The following is a 27,909-nucleotide window of genomic DNA, read 5'->3' on the forward strand; positions in this document are numbered from 1 at the left end:
TGTGGGAGAAATTAGAAAGAGGAGCAAAGAAACTTTTAGAGGTGGTGGATGTTTTCATAATCTTGATTGTAGTAATGGTTTCACAGGTGTACAAATATGTCAAACCTCATCAAATTGTATGCTTTAAATACGTGCAGTTTACTGAACGTCAAACGTACTGCCATAAAGTGGTTTTAAAAATGTGAATGTATCATGATACATGTTATCTACAAAAGATTGATTTTTCAGAATTGTCTTGCATTGACCTTTTGCTTAACAAAAAGTAATCCATAATCAAAGCACAATCTTTTTTTTAAATTGAAGTACAGTTGATTTACAATGTGTTAGTTTCAGGTGTACAGCAAAGTGATTCAGATATATACATACATATAAATATATATAAGAATATATATTTTTAGAATCTTTTTCCATTATAGGTTATTACAAGATATTGAATATAGTTCCCTGTGCTATACAATAGGTCCTTGTTGTTTATTTTTTATATAGTAGTGTGTATCTTTTAATCCCAAACTCCCAATTTATCCCTCCTCCCGCCTCTTTCCCCTTTGGTAACCATAAATTTGTCTTTGTCTGCAAAGCACAATCTTAAAAACGCATGGATTAAATAATGTCGATTTCATTCTTCCATTTTCCAGTGGCACCATAACACAAGGTCATAGCTGTCTGGGCGTGGCTCTTTTTCAGGTGTCAAAGAACGTGCAGGGCACAACTACAGAGAATGCTTTTAACTTCACTCACTCCAGAGTGACCTCACCTAAGCACGCGTGGCTCAGTGTGCGAATCTCCACCCGCTCCTAAAAGGTGGTAAACGTGAGCAACCTCCTTTGTGGGTGCGAAAGCACAAATGATTCAAGAATCCAGCCAGAGCCGAGGTCAAGACTCGACATCTGCCAGGAAAATTCAACTATAGAGGGAATGATGAGGGCGCCGAGAGCCTGGGGCCGGGAAAGGTCTGCGTATCGGTTTAAAAAGAAAAAAAAGACAAGACACTTGCTCTGGCCGAAAATCCCACTTCCGTCCGGGTCACGTGCCCACGCCGGAAGTGAAACGGGTTTCCGGTCCGGCGCGGGCCTCATCCCCTGCACTTTCGGTCCGGTCCGCGGCCGCCCGCTCCGTTTCCGGAGCGCTCTTCAACCGTCCCCTGACCCGCTTCCGAGTGCCAGTGCAGCTCGAGGTACAGTCTCCCCCGGGGCGCACCCCTAGGCTGTGCAGTGCGGTCTGTAGTGCTTCTTCTCCCAGGGGTTGCTGGGCCTCGCGGGAAATCTTCGGGTGCGACCTTCCGCTCGCTCTGCTAGAGCTGCCTTTGAACTCAGAAATCCCGGCCACCCCAACTAAGAACCCGCGGCCTTCTGGTCTTCCGCCTCCAGGGGGCGTTCATGCGCTCAGCGCCCTCGTTTCATGGTTGAGGACCCAAGTGTTCTGACTCCGCCCCTGCGCTGCAGTGGGGCTCGTTTACCCCCACAGCTTAGTGGGGACCTGGGAACGTTCTAACATCGCACGCTTTCCCTCCCCCTTAAGCCTGCCGACCATGCCCGCGGGCGTGTCCTGGATGTCCTACCTGAAAATGTTCGCCGCCAGCCTCCTGGCCATGTGCGCCGGCGCGGAGGTGGTGCACCGGTACTACCGGCCGGACCTGGTGAGTGCAGGAGGGTCCCCGCGCGTCGCTCCTGGACCACTTCATTTTCACAGCAGCAAAAGTGATCTTGAAATTAGGAGCACGTCTACCCGGGACCTAAAACCTTGTGGTGGCATCTCATTGCCGTTAGAGCAATACATGGCCTGCTCTTACACAGTCTTGAAGTTTTACACGGTCTGGCACCTGTCTGCCACTGGCCTTATCTTCTAGTGTTTCTTCTTTGTTCCCTCTCTTGCAACCACAGCGACTTCCTTGCTGTTTCTCAAACTCGTCAAACCTGTCCCAAGCTCAAGGTCATGCTGTTTCTCTTCTTGGAATGCTTTTCTCCCAGGTATTGGCTTGGTTTACTTCTTCAAAACGTCAAGTCTCTGCTCAAATATCTCCTCTAGCAATGAGGGTTCTTTGTACAGCCCCCAAAGGATTCCTCCTCTGCCGTTGTCTCAGTCCTTCGTTTTTGATAGAGCACTTGTCATGATTTGCAATTATTTTATTCCTTTGTCTTTTTACTTGTTCTTTGTTTCCTCCACTAGAATGTAATCTCCAGGAAGGGACTGTGCCTGTCTTGTTCGCTCTTGTGTCTCAGTCACCTAGAAAAGGCCGTAGAATGTATTGATAGTAGATGCTTAATAAATATTTGTTGAATGAGGAAGGAGTGAATATAGGCATTCAAAGGAGGGAGGAATTTTAATTAATTTTAATAAGCATTCCCGGAAGTAGAACCGAGAATTAGAGGTACTTTTGAGGAGTTATGGTCTGAGGAGGTGGAGGCAAGGAAGTACAGTGCAAATAATTCCAAGAGTGTGCTCCGTGTTATGCTGTGGGCGTGAATAGAGTGGAGCACAGCGCAGGGAGCAGTCATTTCTGCCTGGACTCTGGACAGGTAACAAAGAGAACCAACCGTTCGTTGGTTTCTAATTTCCGTGAATTAGCACTACAGTTTTGGAGGTGTTTTTTCTGGTTTTCGGAAGAGGAAACAGGTTCAGCAGAGTGAAGGTGATTTCCCGAAGTCGCATAGCTTAATGACGATTTGAAGCCCAGGCTTTCTGTTCAGTGTTTCTCTTTTTTGAACCTGTTAATGAAATAATACAACACCCTTGGAGTGTTCCAATTGAATTCAAGCATGTAGAGTAAAAAGTGAAAATCCCCCCGCTGATAACCTCCTTTATCCAATCTGCTCTCCAAGGTAACTACCATTGTTGGTTGGCATATCCTTCCAGACTTTTTACTGTTGTTGAATACACACACACACACATAGAGTTTATGGGGTGTTTTTCCCCATGTAAATAGAAATTCATATACACATTTCTCTGCGGCTTGCTTGTTTTGGTTAATGTCTGTATGAATAGATTTACTTATAGCCTTTTTTCTTTCTGGCCACTGAATAGTATTTCATACTATTGATATTCCGTATATTAGTTACTCAATTCCCTATTGACGTTTAGCTGGTATCTAGCTTTTGTACAAACAATGCTGCAGTAGCTCTTCCTTACCACTTTAGACTGCTTCTTTTGAATTCTACGGAGGCATCAAGGATACTTAGTGGGGACAGAAAGGGGTTAGAACCTTACACAGAAATGCAGTTTGGTCTCTAGCTTGTGCAGGAATAGACATCAGACAGGCTTTACAAAGGGAGGGATGCCTGTGATTTGACCCTGGGAAATTTGCCCTTTCATTCACCCATCTCATAAGCCAGAACATGCAAGGGTTGTTACCAGCAGCTACCTGGATCTTGGGATGTGGCAGCATGAAACCAGAATCTCTAGAAGGGGCATACTGAAGTGTCTCAGGCCACCTCATCCTGATTGGGTGGTGACATTGGCAGTGGGGCACCTCTGTAGGGACTTGTAGGCCGGGGCTGGCTGTGTGTAGGAGGCTGTTGGCTTTACTAACATTTAAGGAATTTATGTTCTTTACCTATGTCTGTTGGTATTGTTCCAGCAATTATAGTCACTATTGTAACCACCACCAGCCTTTGCAGGAGTCTTTCAGTCTCTGCAGCTAGAGGTCTGGGTGGATTCTAGAGCAGAGGAGACCGCAAGGGCTGCCTAGGGCTTGTGCTCAGTGCTGTCTTAAGGGAGAAGCTTTAAGGGCACCTTTTCCTCGTCGTCCAGCCCAGCTCATCAAAACAGAAGAGGAGGCAAAGACTCAGGGCAGATGCTCCGTCCTGGAATAGAGAGTGCTTTCTGCTCGAGCTTCCCTTTTGCATTTCCTTTTTCTCTTACATTACTTGTACTTGTCCTGTTTTTCTTAATTTATAACCTGTTTACTATTGGAGGCTTAGAAGGTCAAAAGACACAGTCTCTGGACTCATTTTACAGCATTCATTTTTGGTTGTGTCCAGACACACCCATACGCACACCAACTGCTATTTAGAACCTCTGCTGACATTGCTAACTTTTGATGCCAAAATCACTTTACTCTTAAAAATTGGTTATATATTTAGTATATAAATAAGAAGTGCTACATTTTTTTAAATCAAAGTTGAACTGTCATTTTAGCCAAAAAGTGGAAACAATCCAAATAAATATCCATCAGCTGGTGAGTGGATAAATCGATGGTATTTATAGCCTTTTATTTTTATTTTTTTAAATTTTTTGGCCGCACCACGTGGCATGCGGGATCTTAGTTCCCTGACCAGGGGTCAAACCTGTGCCCCCTGCAGTGGAAGTGTGGAGCCTTAACCCCTGGACCTCCAGGGAATTCCCCTGTATATGCTTGTAGTGGAATATTATTTGCTCCTAAAAGGGCATGAAGTATTGATATATGTGACAACACCGATGAACCTTGGAAACATGCTAAGTGAAAGAAACTAGTCACAAAAGACCACATGTTGTCTGATACCATTTATATGAAATGTCCAGAAGAGGCAAGTCTGTAGATGGCTTGCTGGTGGTGGTGGTGGTGGTGTGTGGAAATGGGAGCCACTGCTAATGGGTTTGGGTTGCATTTTGGGGTGATGAAAATGTTCTAAAATTTATTATAGTGACGGATGTGCAACTTTGTGAATATACCAAAAGTCGTTGACTATTTAAATAGGTGAATAGTATGGTGTGTGAATTATATCTCACTAAAGCTGTTACAAGTTAAAACAAAACCACCTTTTTTAAAAATATATTTATTTATTTATTTGGCTGCGCTGGGTCTTAGTTGTGGCACGCGGGATCAGTTGCGGCATGTGAACTCATAGTTGCGGCATGCGGGAGCTAGTTCCCTGACCAGGGATCGAACTGGGCCCCCTACGTTGGGAGCGTGAAGTCTTAACCACTGGACCGGCAGGGAAGTCCCCAAAATCACCTTTCTTGAAGGCAGTTTTGTATTTTTTTGCCTACTGCTTTATGCTTTGCGCATAATAGGCACTTACTGTTTTTGAATAAATGAATTAATTCCTAATATCTGTCTTCTGTGCCAGGCACATGGTAGAGAGGTCAGTAAGTAGTGCAGGAATGAATTTCCCAGTGTGGAAAGCCTTGTTCAAATTCGTGATCTGTCAATCGATAACTGATGCAAACTTTCCCTCTGTGAGTCCTTTAGGACTTAAGACGTAGCCCAGATGATAGAGTCCTGTAAATAGAGGGCTAGAAAGTGACATAGATCGACTGCAGGTTCTCATAATAAAGATTTATCATTGAGTAGCTGGAGGCTTTTTGTTCTTTTTTACTTTTTACTTTCTTTGAGGTTTTTCAGGTTACATTTAATTACAGTCTTAGAAAGCATTGGTATCTATATATTTTGTTTGTTTTTATTTTTGTTTTTTATAGACAATACCTGAAATTCCACCACAGCCTGGAGAACTCAAAACAGAGCTTTTGGGACTGAAAGAGAGACAACATGAACCTCAAAATTCGTCTCTGCCAAGAACTCTGTGAATAATGTTATGAGAATTAAATATGTAGTTTTAGAATTTACTGAGTCAAACTACTTGTGTTTAAGCACTAATACAATGCTAACTGCAAGAGGAAGTGCTCAGCAGATGTTAACCGATGCATTGAGATTTAGTTATGGTTTGACTAATGTTTCTTGAAAACTGCCAAAGCTTATATCATCAGCTCCTCTAATGCGGTTTGATAGATACCTAGTCTTAAATATCATGTGAGAGAACACAGTTGCAGTGTCTCCTACCCTTATAATTCTGGTTTATTTCTCTGAATAAGCTTGACTATAACGGCAAATGGGAATTATAAATTAACTATAATAAAAGTGACATTGACCATGAATGCTTAGGGTGAGAAGTTAATATTTCTCTAAATATCGGAAAGTACTATTTGTACTAAACTGAATTCAGTTGAAATATTCAAAGTTTGAAATTCTTTCAGAGTTGTATATATAACACAATTATAAACAATTGTGACTTGGACGGTCACAAGTTCTCTACCCCCAAATTTGAGACACCATTTGGCATTTAATTTCTCTTATAAACTATATTCTAAAATAACTGATAAACATAAATGAGTATTGTTATGGGTTGAATTGTATCCCCCCAAAAGATGTTGAAGTCCTAACTCCCAGTACCTGTGAGTGTGTATTTGGAAATAGGGTCTTTGCAGTTGTAATGAAGTAAAGATGAGGTCATTGGGGTGGGCCCTAATCCAATGTGAATGGTGTCTTTTTATAAGAAGAGGAAAACGCCATGTAAAGACAGACACACAGGGAGAATGCCAGGTGATAACAGAAGCAAAGATTGGAGTGATGCAGCCACAAGCCAGGGGACACCACCAGAAGCTAGGAAGAGACAGGGCAGGATTCTACCCAGAGTCTGTGAACATGGCTCTGCTGACACCTGGATTTCGGACTTTTGGCCCCTAGAACTGTGAGAGAATAAATTTCTGTTGTTTTAAGCCATCCACTTAGTGTTTCTTTGTTATGGCAGCCCTGGGAAACTAATACCAACGTGTTAGCCCTTTTCTGAGTCTATGAAAGCAGGTCGAAAGTAATTTATAGAGCAGTCAGCTCTGTGTTCAGGGCTGTTTTTCCAAAAGAAGTTTTTAAAAATTCTGAATTTCTAATGATAATGTCTAAGCTTATTACTTCTTAGCCAGTTACCAGATTGCTACATGATAGAGATCTTTGGGGTCAATGTTGAAATCTTAAATTCCTAAGTGCAAACAAAATGCTTTTGTTTCTCTCCATAGTCAGTGCCCTTTTAGTTTAACAGTATAAAGCAACTAAATGAAATGGTTTGTTTCCAGACTCATATACCAAATTTTTCTTTTCTACTCTGTGTCATTTGGTACTTTATCATATGTTCCCAGCACAAAGAGAATCTTCAATTCTGTCAGTGACAGATGAGCAGTACCCTACCCTAGGAAAACAAGGGCCAGGATTCTGAGGTGGAAGATGGGCTTTTTTTTTTAAATGTAAATTTATTTATTTATTCATTCATTTACCTATTCATTTATGGCTGCGTTGGGTCTTCTTTGCTGCGCGCGGGCTTTCTCTAGTTGCGGCGAGCGGGGGCTACTCTTTGTTGCGGTGCACGGGCTTCTCATTGCAGTGGCTTCTCTTGTTGCAGAGCACGGGCTCTAGGCACGCAGGCTTCAGTAGTTGTGGCTCACGGGCTCCAGAGTGCAGGCTCAGTAGTTGTGGTGCACGGGCTTAGTTGCTCCGCGGCATGTGGGATCTTCCTGTACCAGGGATTGAACCCATGTCCCCTGCATTGGCAGGTGGACTCCCAACCACTGTGCCACCAGGGAAGTCCCCAGAAGGTGGACTTTTTAGTTGAGACTGATTGCTGTTTCCTGATACATTATTTACTGTGCTCTTGTGCACGAGTCTTCCCTTCTCTGTATCAAATTTCATAGCATCGTTAACTGAATACATTTTTCTTGAAAAAAAATATGGTACACTTTACAAATGGTGAAGCTTGCCACAGCTGCCATTGCAAGGGCTTTATATCAAAATGGAAGAAGTCTATTTTTTTTTAGTTAAAGGGATTTAAAAATGTTTTCCTAAATATTAATTTGGTAGTTCTAGTCAAGGTGCCTAACTTCCGCAAGTAGTTGGAATTCCCAAAGGCTTCAGGGAAGGATACTTGATTTAGTATAAATCAACAAGAAAAAGTCATGATTTGAACCCAAATTTCCTACAAGACAATGGCTTCATGAAGGTGAAAAATTAATTTTATAGCTATTAAAATTCAAATGTACCAAAAGCAAAAAATGCCATCATTTCAGTAAGTGCTGATTCTAAGTAACTTTAACCAAGGTATATATTATATATATTTTTTCCTTTTTTTAAGCTGACCCCATTGTGAAAAATGGACATTATGGTGGGTGTAGAAATGTGGCCTTCGGATTCCCAGGAAAAGGCTTGTCACCCCAGCGCTGAATGCTTGTCAGCGGGCTCCCTTCAGCTGCCAGCTCCTGCAGGGACGGCCTCAGCCAGCACCACCTGGCTCAAAGCTGCACAGCACAGAGGGGCCGGCAGCTGTGAGGGACCCCGGTTCAGCTCACTTCCCCGCACGGTTGGCTGAGGCTGGTTTTGGACTTGCGTTGCTGCTCGACTTCTCCTTCTGCGCAGTCTCCTTTGCTTTCCTTCCACAGGTGCTCATCTAAGGGCATGCCTTCATAAATATTCTGCACACTAAACTCCATCTCAGTGCTTCCTGGAGAACCAAACCTGTGACAAAAACCAAGTATTAAAAGTAGAACTAGAGGGCTTCCCTAGTGGCGCAGTGGTTGAGTCCGCCTGCCGATGCAGGGGACACGGGTTCGTGCCCCGGTCCGGGAAGATCCCACATGCCGCGGAGCGGCTGGGCCCATGAGCCATGGCCGCTGAGCCTGCGCATCCGGAGCCTGTGCTCCTCAACGGGAGAGGCCACAACAGTGAGAGGCCCGCGTACCGCAAAAAAAAAAAAAAAGAACTAGATTAGTTCTTAATAAAGCTGTGAGGGAACAGTTCACGACAGCTCAGCTGTAACCCGTCAGATAATTTAGACCAGTTAAACAGCTGTAGTGCAAGGTGTATATGGCATAGCTGCATAGCTGCCTGTTTCTACCAAAACCTCAGGGAGAATGCTGCTTTTTACACTTCCTGATGGAAACAATGGAAATTTAGAATTTGTAATTGGAAGATTCTGAGAAGTTTCAGATGCCACAAATTTAATGCGACCTGATGGCTTTAATTTTTATGTCCTACGACTAAAAGTAGTCATTTATAGTGGCCAAAAAATGGGAAACAAATACAACTAATAGCTAATATAACATTGTATCAGGAAAGGAAGCTATACCTTAACTGATAGCCTGTTTCTCTATGACTGAGTTCCCATTTTCTTAAAAGGGAAAAGAAGCAGGGCAGATTTTTAAAAAGATGATTGTAGGGTATCTAGTAATTTCAAAGTGATGATTGCAAACTAAAAAAGAGCTTGATGGGGAGGGGTAGGAAGCATATAATGATTAGAATTACGAGAAGCCTAGAAAGTGTCCTAGATTATCAGGAAAATTGTGAAGTGTTCAACAACTTTATTGTACATAAAATTAGGTTCCACAGAATTTTCTCACACACCATGATCTCTGAATATGCAAATGAGTAACATTTTCTCTCCCTAGCCAGTTAAAAAAAAATACTATTTCAGATGGCTATATTTAGAGAAACCATTTATCCCGTAACACATTTTAAAACAAATTAAACATATCGATGAGGATCTTCACTGTAGTTATACTTGTGGTAGGACTATAGATGATTTTAAAAAGACAGCCTTTTAATTTTGGAATAAATTTAGATTTACAGGAAAACTGCCAAGATAGCACAGTTCCTGTATCCCACTGCCTGTTTCCATGAATGCCCTCATCTTACATGACCATGCTAGACATCACACATGCCAGAGCTAAGGCACAAATGAATATGTCCGACTCTGGATTTCACCAGCTTTCACCCAGGTTACTACATTGCATTTAGTTGCCATGTAGTTTCCTCCAGTCTGTGACTATTTGTTTTTTGGGTTTTTTTTAACATCTTTATTGGAGTATAATCGCTTTACAATGGTGTGTTAGTTTCTGCTTTATAACAAAGTGCATCTGCTAGACATATATCCCCATATCTCCTCCCTCTTGTGTCTCCCTCCCACCACCCTCCTCTTCTTTGGTTTTGACCTTAAAAATTTTTGAAGAGTACTGTTCACATATTCTAGGTTAGGTTAAGGTTGGGAAGTTTTGGAAAGAATACCAGAGGTGAGGTACCCTTCCTCATCGCATCAGCGGGTACATGACATCCCTGGTGATATGAACCTTGATCACTTGGTTATTAAGGTAGCACTTGCCAAGTTTCTCTATAGAAAGTTACTGTTTTCTCCTTTCCATACTCCGGAAGACAGTCATTAAATCCAGCCCACATTGAAAAAGAAAAGGATTAAGCTCCACTTCCTAGAAAGGGGAGCTTCTACATGTATTATTTGGAATTCTTCTGTAAGGAAGAGTATGTCTTCTTTCTATGGGTGGTTTTTAAAGATAATTTTAAAAAACCACTTTTCTTTAGTAACTATGAATTATTTTTGAAAGGAAGAAAACCCAAGACACATGATCTAAAAAATATTTTTCCTTTATTTTCTATCTATACGAGACGATGGATGTTCACTACTTATTGTGATCGCTTCCTGATGTACGCAAGTCACTGTGCTGTACACCTTAAACTCATACAGTGCTGTATGTCAATTACATCACAATAAAACTGGAAGGAAAAACAATTGAATTATGAAAAGGCAGGCAAGACACTGAATGTTTGGGATCTTTTTTATTTTTATACACATGACAAGATTTTACACCAATAGTCAGTTAAATAGTACAAATTTACATTCATGAGGAATGTTAAAAAAAAATTCAACTAAAAAACCCACTTCTTCCTGTGACCCAAAATCCCAACATTTGACAGTGCGGGGGAGAAGGGGGCTGGGGGGAGCATCCACAACAAGTCTCTCCCAAAAGAAATGACTGAAATTTCACATTCCTTCTTCATACGGGATCCAAACGGCGACAGTGTAATTTACAGTTCATCTTTTTCAGCTGTAGATTTCTGTGAAAAACAGAAAAATCAGAAGACATTAAAAACCAGCACAACAAACCGTAGCTCACAGAAGGTTCATGTATGGAAAAAACAATTGAAATGGACCCAGCCTATCCATTAACTTGAGCTGTAGGCTAGAACCTCACCTTGTTAATCTGCAAAATAACTTAGAGCCCAACAACAAGATCAACAGTCCTTGAACACAAACAGTCAAAAATTTAAAATAGCCTAATGTTGCTAGAGTTAAGGCAGAAGCAAGTGGCAAAGAACACAGAAGCACCGTGGGCTAAGGAACAATCTGCTTAATAACATCTCAAGAATGGATGGCTAACCTAAGGGAATAAAGGAAGTGGGAAGATCAAAGTACACACTTTAAATAAAGAAAAAAGGGATTTGCTCCAGCTTTTGAATTTGATAATTAGATGACTATTTATTTCTTGACTTCTGTAACAGTCTTAACTTTGCAAGAACTGAAAATGCAAGTCCCATTCTTGGTTTGTTCTACCTTTGCTGTTTCTTGTTCCTCCTCATCCGCTCCTGCATCCATTTCTTCGTCGTCGTCTTGCTCTGTGTCTTCTGCGGTATCCTCTGTTGTTTCTTCAGGTTCTTCTTCTGGTTCTTCTTCCACCTAAGGGGAACATTTATGAGCCCATTAATGCATTGAACACCTTGGATCTATTTTCACTTTGCTCATTTAAATGTATAAGATCATAATTAACCTCCCTCCAGTTTATCCAGAACTGTAGAGTCAACCCTCTAATTAGAGTTAACAATCACGCTAACAAAGGGAGACAGACAAAAAAAGGATGTAAAAGGCGGGGAGCTTCTCATTAATTTCTAGCATTGTGCGTGACACTGGGGATTCAAACATTCAATAAATTACTTCAAACCTTTGCATCAGGGTCAATGTTTAAGCTGAGGCGAAGCATTCTTTCTATTCTATCTCCATATGCTTTAGTGTCTGGTAAAAGATATCCTGACCGCAGTGTTGCTGTTTCAAACAAAACCACAGCAAGATCTGAAACTGTTTTGTCGTCTTCATCCTCCTGAAATGGAAGAAGTCACACCTGATTAATATTAAAGGGTCCAAAGTAGTCAAATTAAGAGACAAAGGAGTATGGCTATGATACTGCTCACCTTAACTCGTCGAAGCATGTCTCTGATCAGTGGGTGTCTGGGGTTAATTTCAAATGTTTTCTTCTGGCTGGCATAATAACTGTTACAAAGTAAACATATTGAATTTTAGGGTCCATGCATTTCCCATACTCTATTACTAACTCACATAATTACAGAGAACAACTTTTTGAAAAATCGACATGCTTATATATTGTTACATCATGCTTTATATGTGTGTGGTTAGATGAAAGAGTACAATAATGAACTCTTATTTACTGATGAATCCCAAGTGCCTTTGTTGAGTGGATGAACTGATTTAATGTCCTGTTCACCCCCTCTTAATGTATTCACTATCTTAATTGCATCTGTGTCTCCCCAGAGTTCTGGAACAGAACAGCCTCTGGGTGCTGCTCAAGTAACACCTTCTCCACGATGCCTCAACCTATATGGTTCTAAGAAAAACTGCTTCTTTTCTCTGAAGTCAGCTGCAATGCCTCTGAGTATACCTTCATTGTCATTAGCATCCTACCATCCCCTGTGACTGTTCTCCCTCCTATAGCTGCATGCCGAGGACAGGGTGAAGCCCCTCTCCCTACATCCTGGTATAACCTATCATACACGCAAGTCTTAGAGGATTATGATTTGTCATCCTGACTAGTCTGAATGTCACAATTTATTTTATAAATATTACACATTGGTGAGTCACGCTAATTACGAATTATAGATATATTTTTAAATGGAGTTTGGGGATTGTGACAATGGAAACTACACTTAGGAGAAGAATCCTTAAGGTAGGCCTGGGGAAAAAATGTATGATGATTATTAGGTAGCTAATAAGAAGATACTCCAAGTAGAAGAGAATAAAAACAAGGAAGAAGTCATTTTCAAAGCTATTGTTGTAACATTAAAATAAAAACTTGAAATACATATTTCTTGAAAATAAAGGGTACCAAAGATCCAGTGTACCTCCAGTACTTGGCCCTTGAGTTCAAATACTCGTTAACTTGTGCACCCTCTACCCTTTATTTTGTGGAGCATACTTGTTGGGGGTGAAAGAGGTGATTAAAAGGATTTAACGCCTTTAAGAAAAATAAGTGTCATTAACTTCATCTGTAACTATTATCTAAAAATGTAAAAGAAGTCCAGATACCAGGCCAAGCATATAATCTAATGCCAAAAGACATTATGTGTAACAGATTAAGAAAATTTCCATCTGTAGATAAAATACTATAAAATAAATCACAACCTCAAGACCTTTTCTTTAGCAATCTAATGTAGCAATCTAATCCCTTTGTAAACTTATCTAATATACAACAGACACTTAAAACACCTCAGTTCTTTGTATAGAAGCTGCCATTATCTTCTAAAGGACGGCTGTACAAGACTTCCCTGAGGATGCTTACTTTGTAGAGATGTCCTTGCCGGTCTGGTATGCTTGGGCTTTCATGATTCTCTCCATGTTGCCAGACCATCCGTACTGGCTGGCCACAAGGGCACATGGGGACTCTGTCAGGCGCTGAGAGACCACAGCCTTTTCAATCTTAGGATAAGGAAACCAAAAGTTAGAGATATATAAATATCAACAGTTAAGGTCGTGAAGTAATTGCATTTCAACTCCTTAAGGGCTCACCGCTTAAGATCATAAATGGAGGCAGATCAGAAAAGTACCTCTCACTCAGATTTTTAGGAAACTCATTTAATAATCTGAATTTTTCAGTCATAAATACTTAAACATCAACTTTTAAAAACATTTAAAACTTAAGTTTAATCGGTAAAAATGTAAGCTATTACAAAGACAGTATTAAATTATGGAAAACTTTCAATTACAAAGGGAAGAAATATACCCACCCACAGGATAACACTTATCCTTTCAATTCTTTGTAGTTCATAAATTTTAAGCTCAGCCTCCCAATAACTTAACTACAATATTAAATGTTGTTCTGTACAACTTTTAATGGTTACAAAAGTACCAGCTGCAAAGTTTAATTTGCTGACACAACACATTTTTTAAAATGAAGATGCTAGAATTTTCACAATTTCTAATTTCTAGAATACCTTGTCCTTGAGGGCTTTATCTTTCATCCAATTGAGCAGAGGCTCAAATTCTTTCTCAATTGCTTCACGACTCTCCTTACTTTTCTCACTTTCATCAAACTTCACTCCTTCCTTGGCAACATTCTGGAACCTCTTCCCATCGAACTCAGGAAGAGCCTGAATGCAGTATTCGTCCACAGGTTCTGTGAGATAAATCACTTCGTATCCCTTTTTCAGAAGTCGCTCAACAAATGGAGAAGATTCAGCCTACAAAATTAAGAAAGTAACGAAAATTTCCAAGTCTGGCCTTGGTATATTTGTTCATCCTAGTAGCTACATTTATGTAATACCAGCAACCCCATTTTACAGGTGGAGAATTAAGAGGTGCAGAGAATATAAATGACTTTCTTCCTATCAGTGACTGACAGGCCTCATAACCACTTCAGTTTATAATTTAAGTAAGGTTTCCTTTTTTTTTTCCCTCAAGAGTTGGCTATAAATGCCCAGCTACATACCAGGACCAGTTCAAGTTCACCTCACCTCTTTTCTGCTGGACCCAGCCATGAAGTAGATTTTGTCTTGCTTCTCCTTCATTCTTTCCACATACTGGTCTAGACTAGTAATGTCACTTGGATGATAAGAAGACTGGAATCTAAGCAGTTTAGCAAGACGTGTTCGATTTGAGTGGTCTTCTATCACACCAAGCTTGATGTTGGTACCAAATTCTTTCCAAAAAGTATCATTGTATTTCTCATCAGCAATCTTCTTGATCATGTCCAGGGTTTTACGGACAAGTTTCTTTCTAATCACCTAAACAAAATTAAAGAGTAACTTTACAAAAGCTCATTGCAAACTTTTGAGAACATACAATACGTAAGGTAGCAGGGGAGTAGTGGTGAAAGATACAGATGCTGGTATTTATCAAGGGGCAGGGAATGGTGAGTACTCCTATGTCAGATGGAGCAGAAACTAAGTTGTCCCTGGAAACAGTCACAAGATTGTTTTAATGTTTATATTCTAACTTTAAGACCAGGTAGTGGGCATATATGGGTATTCACTGCTCTTTCAACTTTTCTGTATGTTTGAAAATTTTTTATTATAAAATGTTGGGGGGAAAACAATCAGATTCTCAGGATTTGATCATTCCAGAGTAAAATTAAGTTCTTTATCTGAAAAGCCAAGGACTAGTCTCAAAACCTGGGAACTCCACTAATGGAATCTTGTTCTCTGAGGCCCAACCAAAGAGCAAGGCGGCCGGTCTCTTCCCAGAGACACTCACCTTAAGCAGTTTATGTTGCTGAAGAGTCTCACGGGAAACATTCAAGGGGAGATCATCTGAGTCCACCTTCAGGTGGCAAAACAAAGTCCAGTTAGCAATAAAGACACTCGAAAAAAATAAAACCAACCAACCCAAAGAAAACGCCACTTCCAGACCCCCACTCTAATCCCCTCTTCCCCCATTAATCTCCAGATACTTACAACACCCTTGACAAAATTCAGGTATTTGGGCATCATATCATGGAAGTCGTCTGTGATGAATACTCGGCGCACATACAGCTAAGCAGAAACCAAAAAAAAGGTGACTTTCTGGAAATCATACTTTGAAATTTTAAACTCAGTTTATACCATTAAAAACCCACCTTAATGTAATCGCTCTTCTTAGATCCATATTCATCAAACAGACCACGTGGTGCAGATGTGGGTACAAATAAAATTGACTTGAAGGTAACTTCCCCTTCAGCAGTAAAGTGGATATATGCCATGGGGTCATCGCTTTCCTAGAAAGTTGGTATCTTAGTCATTCAAAAGGCACAGGAAAAAGCGGTTTGCGATTCAAAAGGCACAGGAAAAAGCGATTTATTATGTCGTACACATTCAGTTTAACATTTAACTAACAAAAAAGTACCCTTACCAAAAAAGTGAAGGTGGGGGGCAAGGAGGGAAGAAGAAACAATTAAGATTGCACTTCTAGCTGGCTGTACATGGTTGTTCTGATGATGACTGTCAATAATATTACTCTATCGCCTAAACCTGGGGAAGGATGGATGAGTCTAGGTTCCACACATGTGAGAGAACAGGACAGGAAAACCACCGCCCTGCCTAAATGACAAAATAATATACAACATTTCATGAGTGTACTGTTCAACCAAAAAAGTACTCAGGAACAGGATTCTTCCATGAAATTTGGAACAGCAGTGGATAAAAAGAGGTATGTAAATAGCTGTAAAGCGTAAGGACAGAAATTTCCTGCATTATACATTACCGTACCCACATATGGCTACTGGACACTTGAAATGTAGCTAGTCCACACTGAGATGTGCTGGTTAGTGTAAAACACACACCTCACAAAATAACCAACCAAACAAAAAAACCAAAAAGGAAACAACTCAATTTTTTATAATGATCACCTGGTGAAATAACACTGTTGGGTATGTTGGGTTAAATAAAATATATTATTAAAAGTTAACTTCACCTGTTTCAACTATAAAAAAATGTAGCCTCTAAAAGACTTAAAATCACACACTGCTCACATATTTCTAATATAGCTGCTTGAGACGAAAGTACCTTTACATATGCACTAGGACTTTCGAGTTCACGGGAATGAAAGTAGAGGCAGAACCGAGGGAAAGTTTTTGGAAGTAAAGCTGAAAGGATGGTTGGATGTTAAGGTAAGGAAAACAAAGGTTAAGTAACGAATCAGCAGATGGAATAGAGCAAAGAACAAATACAATCACAGAATATTAAGTTTTCTCTAGCTAAGTCCATAAAACTGTTTTCTCTAGCTAAGTCCATAAAACTACTTAAGTTTTCTGTGCTAAGTCCATTAAACTGTTCTCTTTTGTGCAAGATGTTTGAGGAAACGTTAACTTGAAACAATTTTAGTCAATGCTAGTTTTGGATTCTAAGAGTTACAAGAAATGATCAGTAAAACAAAACATTGGTAAGGAAATAGATTTAATAATTATTCCTAGGCATATGACCTCAAAAGAAATGTTTGATGTTGTAAACAAGCTCTTCAATATTATGTTAAAAGTCATTCAATAACATGGTTTTAGGTCTTACAGGTTCTGTAGTAGAAATCAAGCATGTATCTAGTAGGCAGTTCTAAATCTTTTTGTAGCACAGACCACTTGGCAATTTGGTGAAGCCTACAGATTCCTTCTCAGAGTAAAAATTTTTTTTTATTTTTATTTTATTTTTTTTTGGCAGTACGCGGGCCTCTCACTGTTGTGGCCTCTCCCATTGCGGAGCACAGGCTCCGGACACTCAGGCTCAGCGGCCATGGCTCACGGGCCCAGCCGCTCCGCGGCATGTGGGATCTTCCCGGATCGGGGCACAAACCCGTGTCCCCTGCATTGGCAGGCGGACTCTCAACCGCTGCGCCACCAGGGAAGCCCCAGAGTAAAATTTTTTTAATGCATAATATAAAATACACAGGATTAAAAAGGAAACCAGTTGTGTTCAAATAGTAATAAAACTATTTTTCAGCGTATTTTTGATTTAGTAATGTTTCATTATCACATTATTCTAAAATAACATTTACCTTTGAAAATGATTTGTAGAAAGCTTTGTATTCATCCTCCTCCACTTCTTTCGACGGTCTCTGCCATATCGGTTTGATATCATTCATAAGTTCCCAATCCCAGACAGTTTTTTCAACCTGAAGTTACAGTATTTGATTAGTCTCTCCTAGCAGATATACCAGTAGTATCAATAGTTATACTATAGTAACCACAGCTTTAGAACATTTCAAAAAAGTATTAATATACGGAAGCACCAAAGGGTACCTATACTGTAGTATGGTTCTTGCCAACTGGATCAAAAAAAATTTTAAAAAGTACTTCTGTCAACACTTAAGACTGTTATTTAATACAACAAAGACAAATGGTTATTCATTATAATTGGTAACAATCCAATTAAGGTTTTTTCAGTTATTTTTAACTAGCTAAAATGTTATTTCGTAAAAATACCTGTTTTGAGTTTAGAAGGATATACATCTTACGTATTTCTATTTCATGACTTATAGAAATCCAACATCTTACAATAAATATTTCTCAAAATCCACCACCATTACTTCTACCTACTCTACTACCTAAGAAGACCAGAGAACTAATTTTATAGTTGATATCTGCATGACAAAAGAAGATGCAAAAAAGCTTCTTAAGCTTTTAAAATTCAAAACATATCATAAGCCATCAGTCCTGGGCAATATATGGAAGTTAGAGAACTCTTCATAAAAATGATCTGCATTTGCTACTTAAAACTTGAGAGAGAGAGAGAGAGAGAGAGAGAGAGAGAGAGAGTCTAGAGTGTGTGCGCGCACACACACACACGCGCGCGCGCACACAGAGTTTGGTTTTAAAAGCTGGGCCTAGGGACTCACTCATTGAAAAAAGAAGACCATTAAGAACTGAAGCTTACCCTCAAATCGGTCTGTGCATATTTGGGTTTCTGTGTTTTTTTTTTTTCTGCATCTGTTTTTTCTAACATAAGCTAAACAATATTTTTTACCTTAGTTCTCCCCTCTCCCTGGTTTTATCAAGATATAATTGATACACATCACTGCATGAGTTTTAGGCATACAGCATAAAGGTTGAATTACACATATTGTGAAATGATCACCACAATAAGTTAACATCCATCGTCTCGTATAGATGAGAAGAATAAACAATTTTAAAAAATGGACCAAAGAAAGAAAAGTTTCTCCTTATAAAGAGAACTCTCAGGATTTACTCTCTTACCTTTCCTATACACCACAGAGCAGCGTTAGCTCTACTTGTCATGCTGTACGTGACATCCCTAGTACTTCTTTACCTTATAACTGGAGGTTTGTACCTTCTTCCAACACCCCCCCACCCCCGGCAACAACAAATCTGATCTCTTTTTCTATGGGTTTGGTACTTTATAACCTAAACGATATTTTAAGTAGGAAGATGAACCAGACTTACTTTTTTAGTTTTTGGTTTCTTTTCTTCTTCTTCTTCTTCTTCTACTGCAGCTTCATCATCAGATTCTTCTTTTTCTTCTTTTGCTGCTTCTTCTTCTTCCATGGGTTCCTCAACAGTTTCAGTCTGTTGAAGTAGAAAGTAGAATTACAGTTTAACTCATTTGTTTAATAATTCTGATTTCATCTATAGGATATGAAACAAAATTACAGCTGAAAAAGTCGATCTTCAGTAAGAAAACACTGAGAGTATCCTGTATTGAAAGAACCATATTTAACGTTCATTCGTTCAGTGTTAAATATTCGAATATGTGCCAGGGTAATACACATACATTGTATTCCTACAGATTTACCTTGCTGCTCCATACATAAATAGGGAAGTTTATGAACTGTGAATATTTTTTCACGAGACTTTTAATTGTATCCAGTTCAAGGTAATCAGATGCTTCTTCTTTTAAAACAAGGCTGCAAAGAAAGTAAGACGTTTAGAGAAAGACATGACGGTTTAAAAGATCTGACTATAAATTTGTCTAAATACTCATATGACTATAATAGCCAGCAATTCTGTGTATAACCAACAATGTCCCCGTTACCCATGTTAAGAACTCTCATCACCGATAAAGGTTTGTGAGCTAAATATACCTAATATGGGTATGGTAAAGGAAGAACTTTCTTGCACTCCCTCAGGTGGAAAATATTCTTAGTTCCAAGTAAAAAAATGAAAATGTTCTCAACCTTCTCAATGTGCTGGATGTTTTCATTTGAAGAACAGAAATCTTAAGTTAGCTGAAGGTGGGAAATCACTGCAATATTCTGGAGAAAAGTAGAATCTTATGCACTCTGATAGCAACTCTAGAAATCAAGTGATTATTGTAGTTAACCCCTAACAAAAACATGTTCCTTAAAAAAAGCTAGAAAATTAATCTGAACTATTGTTTACATTTGCACTAGACAAGAAAACAGCAACCACCTGTCACATGTGACTATTTACATAAAAGTTAAAATCAGTTCTTTAGTTATATTGCCACATTCCAATAGTCACATGTAGCTAGTGGCTACCATACTGGACAGAGCAGTGATAGAACATTTCTACCACAGAAAGTTCTACTGGATAGCACTGGCTTAGATAATTACAATATCAAAAATTGTAGCACTGCTTCCTCTTCTTCCTTACTACCCCTTCTGCAAACACCTCCTCCATCCACCAAGAATAATAATCACAACGTACTCTGAAACACAGCAGGTAGTCGTGATGTTTGTGCTCCCAATAAATATGGGCAATGTTGTATCCATGGTTCTCTCCCTGCCTCAAAAAGCTTATAGTTTAGTAGCACCTGCCAACAAGTAGACAGCACATGATGACACAGCCTGGTGAGGGGACGAAATCTCTGGTCTTGGAGCATACATGTTAGTGATCCGGGGTTAGTGGAGAGTTGCATCACTTTTGGATGCAAATTGAAGCTGATGGTTAGACATCTTAGTTAGAGGTATTTAAGAGGCAATTAGACATATGAGCCCAGGGCCCCGCAGAGAGATCTAGACCAGGGGTTGGCAAACTCTGGCTGGCACCCATAAGAAATTTTATTGGGATACAACCTCATCCTATATTGTCTATGGCTGCTTTCAAACTAGAATAGGAAAGTTGTGACATGTGACAGATCCTATAGTCCACGAGCTTAAAATATTTACTAGCTGATCCTTTAAGAAAAAGTTTGCTGACTCCTGATCTGGACTAAGAATGTAGATTAGAGAACCCTGAGGAGGAGCTGGAACCTGGATCCAAGACAGTGGTTCAGACTGCATGCGGGACACGGGATAACGGAAAGGGCTGAAACTGAACTTTTGAAGAAAGAGAATATCAACATTGAGGCAACGGAAAGTTTAAAAAGATGAAGCTAGGTACTGAATGGATTGTTTTAAGGTATGAGCAGTAGAATGCAAATTCTGTAGAAAACACAAGAGAAAAACTACAAAAAAAAAAGAACCCATTGCTGGGAGCCATACCAACTAAAATAACCCTGAATCCACTGGATTTAGCAACAAGGATTACTGGTGACTTATTTCAATGGAAAGATGGTGGATAAAGTCAAAACACAGTGGGCTGAGCTGTGAACAGAAGGTGAAGTAGCAACAAAGGCAAGTATGCTTTTTTGAGAAGCTCAACAGTAGATGGGGGAGAAAAAGAGAGTGCATGTCTGACAGCAGCATGGGGCATCGCACCACCTGCCTTTGTTCCTTTTCCCAGAGACTTCAATACGTTTACACTTTGATGGGAAAGAGGAAGGTGTTCAGGAAAGGCTGACTTTAAAAGACATGGCAGGCATCAATTTATGCTTAGTCTCTGAGGAGGTGGCGTGAGAGACAACAGATGAGAAGCAGAGATTAGCTTTGGGGAGAAATGTAGAATACTCCCTCATGGTAGTAGGAGGGACAGAGGCAATTTTTACAGCATTTACAGGATGCTAATTTCATGATCTCATTTAATCCTCACTAAATCTCTCATAAGGGTACAGTGGTGGCTAATTTAGGGGCACAGACAGGAGTAGGGAGGAAATTGAATTGTCAGATGGTTTCTACTTTATTAGTCAAATATAAGATAAAGTCATATGTATGCAGGGCAGGATCCTAACCTTGTCGCTTCCTTGCCTTTGCTCTCCTTTCCCCTTTGGCCATTCTAGACTTTCAGTTCCTCAAATGGGCCTCTTGCCTCTGGAACTTCCAACATGCTGTGCTTGCTGCCTAGAATATCTGAACCTAATTTATTACCATTTCAGAAAGACCTTCTGATAAGGGAGGTATCCCTTAACTTCCTTTCTGGCATTTGCTACTCTGAAATTATCTCATGTTTTTTCTTTCTTAGTCGAATGAGCCATGTGAAAGTAGGGACAGCAACTGTCTTATTCTCCACTGTAGCCCTAAACCCTAGCAGGTAACAGGCACTCAAATGGATATCTGTTAAGTGAATGGTCGGGAAGGAGGGCTTAAAGAAAAAAGGTAATTTTGCCAAGGAAAGGAGAACCTGTTGTAAAATTTCATTTACTGATCAACCATCCATGCTACCGTAGGAAACCATCCTGATGACCCTTATTCATTCATACCAATACCTGCTAGTCATGCGTTAGGCTCTGGGAATGGAGTATTAACAAAATGTTTGCTCACATGGAGCGTCCATCTAGATGTCTCACCTGTCTCTTGGCAACCTAAGACATTAGCACCTCTTGGGACATCATTTTCTCTTTCTAGTTAAAAGATGCGATTTACCTGTATTCTCCTACCACCTAACAGAGAGGGCCCTGGGGTATAACTATTAGGGATGTCTCCTAAAGAGATCAGGAGATGTGAAAGGCAGGAAAAGGTAAATTTAGAACAGTAAGTTAGTAAAAATACTAAAATGCAGTTGTCTAGTTTCATGAAAGGAAAATCTCTGACAATGAAAATAGGGAATGTCTTCTGGGATGAAGAAAATTGGTTGAAATCATAGATGTATGCTTGTTTCCTACCTGAATATTTAAAAATCCTTAATGTTGAGAAAATTTTAAACTGAATTAAGAAAAAAAATCAAGACTGTGGGCACATTTTCACTTGGCAGAACTGGGCAAGTCAATTGACCTCTAAATTGGAATTTCTTTATCTCTAAGATGGAGAAAAAAACAAAAGGCAGAAAGCTGCCCTGTCGTCTGTCTGTCTGTCTCACACTTCACAGTGCTGCAAGCACCAGGAGACGCTGGGCATAAGATATGTCTCGTTGACACCAACAATAGGTACTGGCTTAAAATGAATTCCATATCAAATTCAATAACTAGTAACTATCCCCGAATGAGACGTTTTCTTCCAAAGAACTTTCTTAACTCTCTTCAAGTCCTTTATCTGTTCCTGTGCTCTCCAACCCGCCCCCAACCCTGGCTACTATCTTGGCATGTTTTCAACCGTTACCCAGGCTACCCCAAGAGTCTCTTCTCATCCAGTCCTGCCATCCTCCACACCACCTTCAGAAAACTTTAACAAAGTTCATCAGAAATTCCATCAGTAACTGCCACCACCTGAAAGGAATTCCTTGAATCTTGTAAACACGCTGTGCCACTGCCGTTATCCATGATGCTCCACAGACTGACACCACTTTTCTAAGTCCTGCTTACCTGGAAAACCTGGACAAGCCACTTGTTTCTGAGGCCTCCGATCTGCCTTCTCCCTGAAGAGCTAACCCTTCCTCCTTCAAGCCCTCCATAGACAGCAGCCACCATAACTCTGGGTCCGGCCCTTAGCAAGACCTCAGAATACTTCAAGTGGTGAGAACTGTTCAAGTTGCTCATTTTTATAGGAAAAGAAATTAAGGCCCAGAATAAGCCGTTTGCTCAGAGCCAGAACCGGAGAATCAACATCCTCGTTACGACTATTAATTCTCATTAGGAATTAGTAATACTTACGTAATTGTCGTTCCCCGTCCTAGAGTGTTTCCTCTGGGGTCAGCAATTACAGAAAATTCATTGGAGTCGGACTCCCAGATGTGCTGGGTGTCGTTGTTGTGTTTCGACGTGACAATAACTTTATCTGCTACAAGGAAGGCAGAATAGAAACCGACACCAAACTGGCCAATCAGTTCTGAAGTTGACTGGCCATCTTCTTGTGCCTCAGTCATTTTGTTTAAAAACTCGCTCGTCCCAGATTTGGCTATGGTACCAAGGTTTTTAACCAACTCTTCCCGGGTCATTCCTACACCAGTATCTGTGACATGGAGCAGGTTCTTCTCCTTGTCACACTAAAACCAAGACAAGAACAAAACAGTTATACTTGCTCAATACTCACGATATAAAAAGGAAATACTGAGCTATATATTGAGAAACTACCAGCTTTGGACCACATCAATTTCAATACAGAAAACAAAACTGAGATATTTTCCTCCATATAGTATTTTATGGGCTTTTCAAAAAGCGTACATCTTAAGCACAAGCATCTTTATAGAGAGTAATTTTAAGTTCAGTGTATTTGGTAAAGTATCCATATAAAGAGGGCAAGGACTGGTCTAAATGTCAAAGGGCAGAGACAGACCTAAATAAGGCAAGCTATTTATGAAAAAAAATTCAAGAAAAATAAAATTCTATGTTTCACCTATTTCTTTGATAGAAATTAAAAGGATTCAAAACTTGAATGACTTCTGTCTTTGAAATCTGTGGTGACCAATGTTCTTCACTAAACATTCCCAGCTCTCTGCCTTCCAGAAATACAGTAGGAATATACTTCCTCCACTTATGGTTGGATAAGGCCATGTGACTAGCTCTGGCCGAGGAGCTGCAAGTGGGAGTCAGGAATGTGGCTTTCAGGCTGGAGCCTTTAATTGATGCGAGCCCCTCCAAGCTTTCTCTGCACTGTGGCAACCAGCTACACTTCAGATGGTGGCTGCTCAATCAGCCTGTGTCATAGAGATGATGCAAAGCAAAGGCCACAGGCAGCCATGACTGATGATTTAAGCCAGGGGTTGGCAAACTTTTTCTGGAAAAGGGCCAGAGTATTTTAGGCTTTGTGGACCATACGGTCTCTGTCAAAAGCAGTCACAGATAATATACAAACGGGCATGGCTGTGTTCCAAAAACATTATTTATAAAAGCAGGACTTCCCTGGTGGCGCAGTGGTTAAGAATCCACCTGTCAATGCAGGGGACACTGGTTCGAGCCCTGGTCCGGGAAGATCCCACGTGCCGCGGAGCAACTAAGCCCGTGCGCCACAACTACTGAGCCCTCGCTCCACAACTACTGAAGCCCACACACCTAGAGCCCATGCTCCGCAACAAGAGAAGCCACCGCAAGGAGAAGCCTGCGCACCGCAATGAAGAGTAGCCCCCTGCTCACTGCAACTAGAGAAAGCCCTCACGCAGCAACAAAGACCCAACGCAGCCAAAGAAAAAAATAAAATATAATGTTAAAAAATATATATAAAAATAAAAACAGGCAGCAGGTCAGATTTGACCCACAGGCCATATTTGGCTGAGCCCTGATTGAAGTCCCCGACACTTGGGAATTGTTATTGCTCCTAACCTAGCCTATCTTGACTGATACGCATTCTCTATCTCTAAGAATTCTTTGTAGTTAAAAAGAAAATTGTTCTAAGCTTACCTTAATTTTAACCGTTAATTCCTCATTTCCAGCAAGAGCATTTTCATCAGTCAATGATATTAGCCTTATCTTATCTAAAGCATCAGAGGCGTTCGAAATCAGTTCTCTCAGGAAAATCTAAATGGAAGCCAGATTTAATACACACTTAGATTAGCCTCAAGATACACGAGACATTAAATTTAATGGCAAACTCATTTTATTTCTACTCTTTACTCTGAAAAAGCACTCTTCAAGGACTAGACTTCTATGGTACAGAGGTGGCGTTACTCTCCTGGTAAAAGCAGGCACAGCTCTCTACACAAAGGACTGTAGCTACTACAAGGAACACCTGAACTGCTGAGCGTAGCTGATACTCTATTTTCCCTCCTAATGATCTTTCTGTATGCAATACTCGAGGCTTAGTTTGTTATGACTGAACGTAAGACTCACAACTATTTAGCAGGCCACGAAAACAGTTGGAGGGGAAAGGGAAAAAAAAAGGGAAAATGTTTAGCAACCCTCCCCCTCCCCCCAAACACACACAAATAGGTATCTAGTAGTGATTCTTGTACATACTGGGTTTTTAAACTTTGCCAACTACTTGCTTGGAATTGCTATGTCAGCACATTCACTATGAAAGTTAACAAGTTAGCTACCATACGGAGACAAAACAACATTATCATAACCACATGTTGCTTACCTCTTTATTTTTATACAATGAATTGATGATAAGTTTCATCATTCTGTTAACTTCGGCTTGGAAGGCAAACTTTTCTGATTTCTCTCTAAGTTCTCTTATCTGGGATGCATTTAATCCATCCAACTGAATAGCTTCTTCCTCTCTAAGGAAATAAATTTGATCAACTAATACTGCATTACTTAATTCCCTCCAAAAATATAGGATCTGTGATGAGAGCAGAGTGATCTCTTAAGGTTGTCTTAATGGTTAAAAAGCTAAAATGCAAACCTTTACATTACTAGTCTACCATCTCATTATTATTTTATCACAGTAGTACATTACCTTTAACAGCAAGTTGGAAATACTCTGTGTTAAACATTGTCAGAAAAATAAACCCAACTTCCCTCTCCTAAAAAGCAAAGTCACACTCATTTACGTTCCCTCACAGGGAACCCTCTGCCTGGGAAACTTTGGCTTCTAAGGGTCTACAAAAGTTTAAGTCCTAAGAAGCCAAATCAAAACATTGCTCAACTGACAGAATTCCTTTTTAAAATTACTAAGTGTACACACCGGGTATAAAACCAAAGGAGAAGCCTTTTCTATGGTCTTAGGAAGGCTATAGTGCTAGCATTCTGAAACAGTTATCAAAATAGTTTTCAAGGGAATTCATCTCATTTCGACCAGTCATTCTTAGTGGCAAAGTTAGGAGACATTACTATGTATGCACACACTTGCTACCCCTAACATTTTCTCTATTTAAATTCAGAGTATTAAACTTCATCTGGATCTTTTGAGAAGAGATACAAAAAAGCTACTGTATTCCAAGTTCCCAGCGGGTTATCTGTATAGTTTCAGAAGAACACAAACCTCTGTACTACTTCATCATCTGTCCTTGAGCCTTCTCTACTTTTACCCAGATCTTCTTCCACTGTCCCATCCACATCCACTTCATCGTCAGCCTGGACAGACCCTGATGGCAGATTTAACACCAGAAAACTCTTAAACATCGTTGCTTCATGTACTTCTCAGAAGAAACAAGATCAAACAGGGCCAGTGTAGTGGCTGCAAAATTCACTTGGCAAATACGGGAGGGGGCGATGGAAGAATGGATCCACTGGTTTAAATATCCAGTGTAAACCCACGTAAGCGTATTTCTTATGTAAGTTCAGATACTGAGGTCTCCCAGGAGATTTTGAAAGACGGAGGCAGCCATCACTTCTAAAGGGCGGCCCTGGGATCCTTTATAAATACTGTTTAGCAGATTCGATTCCAGGCCCCTTCTACATTCACACGTGTTGCCCGCAGGCCGGGACTAGGCCTCCAAACTGACCATGCCAAAACTTAGGCCTTCAATACCACAAGTCAGAACACGAAAAGGATTTGTGCAACCTCTAGCGAGGGGAACTGAAGGGCTCAGGAGCCTGAGAAAGCGAAGAGACGTTTAGAGATTTTAAGATGTTAAGGAGCTCGAGCAAAAGTGAGTCAAACACGCTGACACTGCCGGTTCGCTGCCCGCGGGCCTCACGCTCCACAGCCCAGCGGCTAAGAAAGGAAACTCGCGTTGGCGAGGCGTGGAAGCCTGGGGGCGGGGGGGGGTCCTCAAACTCTGATGGCCAAAGGTTGCGGCATCTGACAAAAGTCCTCCGGAAAGGGCACACACAATGCTCCCGGGGGACGGCGGGGAGGGGGGCACGAGCCCGAGGGAGGCCCCACCGCGAGGAGGCTGAGCCCTCTAGGAGCGGATACTAGGAGATGTATAAGGGATTAAAACGACTCCGTTCTCCTTTTATCTTCCCAGAGGAAGGAGAGAGTAAACGAAATCCCCTGAGCCTCTTTCGAGGAAAAGCAATGGACACCCCACAGACCAAGCACAGGCCCTGTAATCACCCTCCCGAGCTCAACGCCCCCAGAACCTTCGAGAAGAGGCCGCGCTTGAGGAGGGGGGGCGTCCAGGGGGGCCCGCTCCTCCAGGATCACTCACCGAAGGTCAGCAGGACGCAGCAGAGGCCCAGCACCCACAGGGCCCTCATGGCGCACGGCCGGTGAGTCTCAAGTCCCCTTTGATCGCAGGAGCCGCCTCCGCCCCCCTCCTACGCCAGGCTTCGATCCTCACACCTCAAGCCTTGCGATCCGCCCACTACCCCCAAGCAGGTCGGGCCGCTTTTCACCCCCACTTCTCGAGGGCGGGGGACGGGAAACACGAATCCACCAATCGTGCCGTACCACGCACCACCTGTACCCAATGGGGACTCGTGGGGGGGACCGCAGTGCACCAATCGGAGCTGTCCAGGTGCGGTGTCCAATGCCCGAAGCGTGGCTCCTTCCGATTGGTCAGTCCTGGCTCCTTTTCTCCAATCAACTGGTTCCGCGGGCCCCTCTCACGCGGGACCGCCCCTTTGCCTGTGTTGCTCTGGTCTCT

The 27,909-nt window shown here is 41.0% G+C and overlaps 2 protein-coding genes across 3 annotated transcripts; one reads left to right on the forward strand and one right to left on the reverse strand.

Moving 5' to 3' along the window:
* Positions 1–1,066: 1,066 nt before the first annotated feature.
* UQCC6 (ubiquinol-cytochrome c reductase complex assembly factor 6) lies at positions 1,067–6,467 on the forward strand. Of its 2 annotated transcripts, none has more exons than XM_079937427.1 (3): positions 1,067–1,174; positions 1,519–1,636; positions 5,395–6,467. In XM_079937427.1, the coding sequence occupies exons 2-3, from the start codon at positions 1,529–1,531 to the stop codon at positions 5,500–5,502; spliced, it is 216 nt and encodes a 71-aa protein (XP_079793553.1). In that variant the 5' UTR covers positions 1,067–1,174; positions 1,519–1,528; the 3' UTR covers positions 5,503–6,467. The 2 variants fall into 2 exon arrangements, with proteins under 2 accessions (XP_079793553.1, XP_079793554.1); XM_079937428.1 differs by having other exon boundaries at positions 1,167–1,269.
* A 3,878-nt stretch (positions 6,468–10,345) lies between these two features.
* HSP90B1 (heat shock protein 90 beta family member 1) lies at positions 10,346–27,648 on the reverse strand. Its single transcript, XM_079938121.1, has 18 exons — positions 27,472–27,648; positions 26,358–26,460; positions 25,512–25,653; positions 24,833–24,949; positions 23,150–23,481; positions 19,079–19,190; positions 18,730–18,852; positions 17,325–17,441; positions 15,421–15,558; positions 15,260–15,337; positions 15,060–15,125; positions 14,321–14,590; positions 13,802–14,047; positions 13,150–13,286; positions 11,768–11,846; positions 11,521–11,676; positions 11,136–11,258; positions 10,346–10,639 (listed from the first exon to the last, which is right to left on the reverse strand). Exons 1-18 carry the CDS (start codon positions 27,518–27,520, stop codon positions 10,610–10,612), a joined length of 2,418 nt encoding a protein of 805 aa, XP_079794247.1. The 5' UTR covers positions 27,521–27,648; the 3' UTR covers positions 10,346–10,609.
* Between the last annotated feature and the right edge of the window lie 261 nt (positions 27,649–27,909).

Source organism: Stenella coeruleoalba (assembly GCF_951394435.1).
Source record: "Stenella coeruleoalba genome assembly, chromosome: 11".
Classification (NCBI taxonomy): Eukaryota; Metazoa; Chordata; class Mammalia; order Artiodactyla; family Delphinidae; genus Stenella; species Stenella coeruleoalba.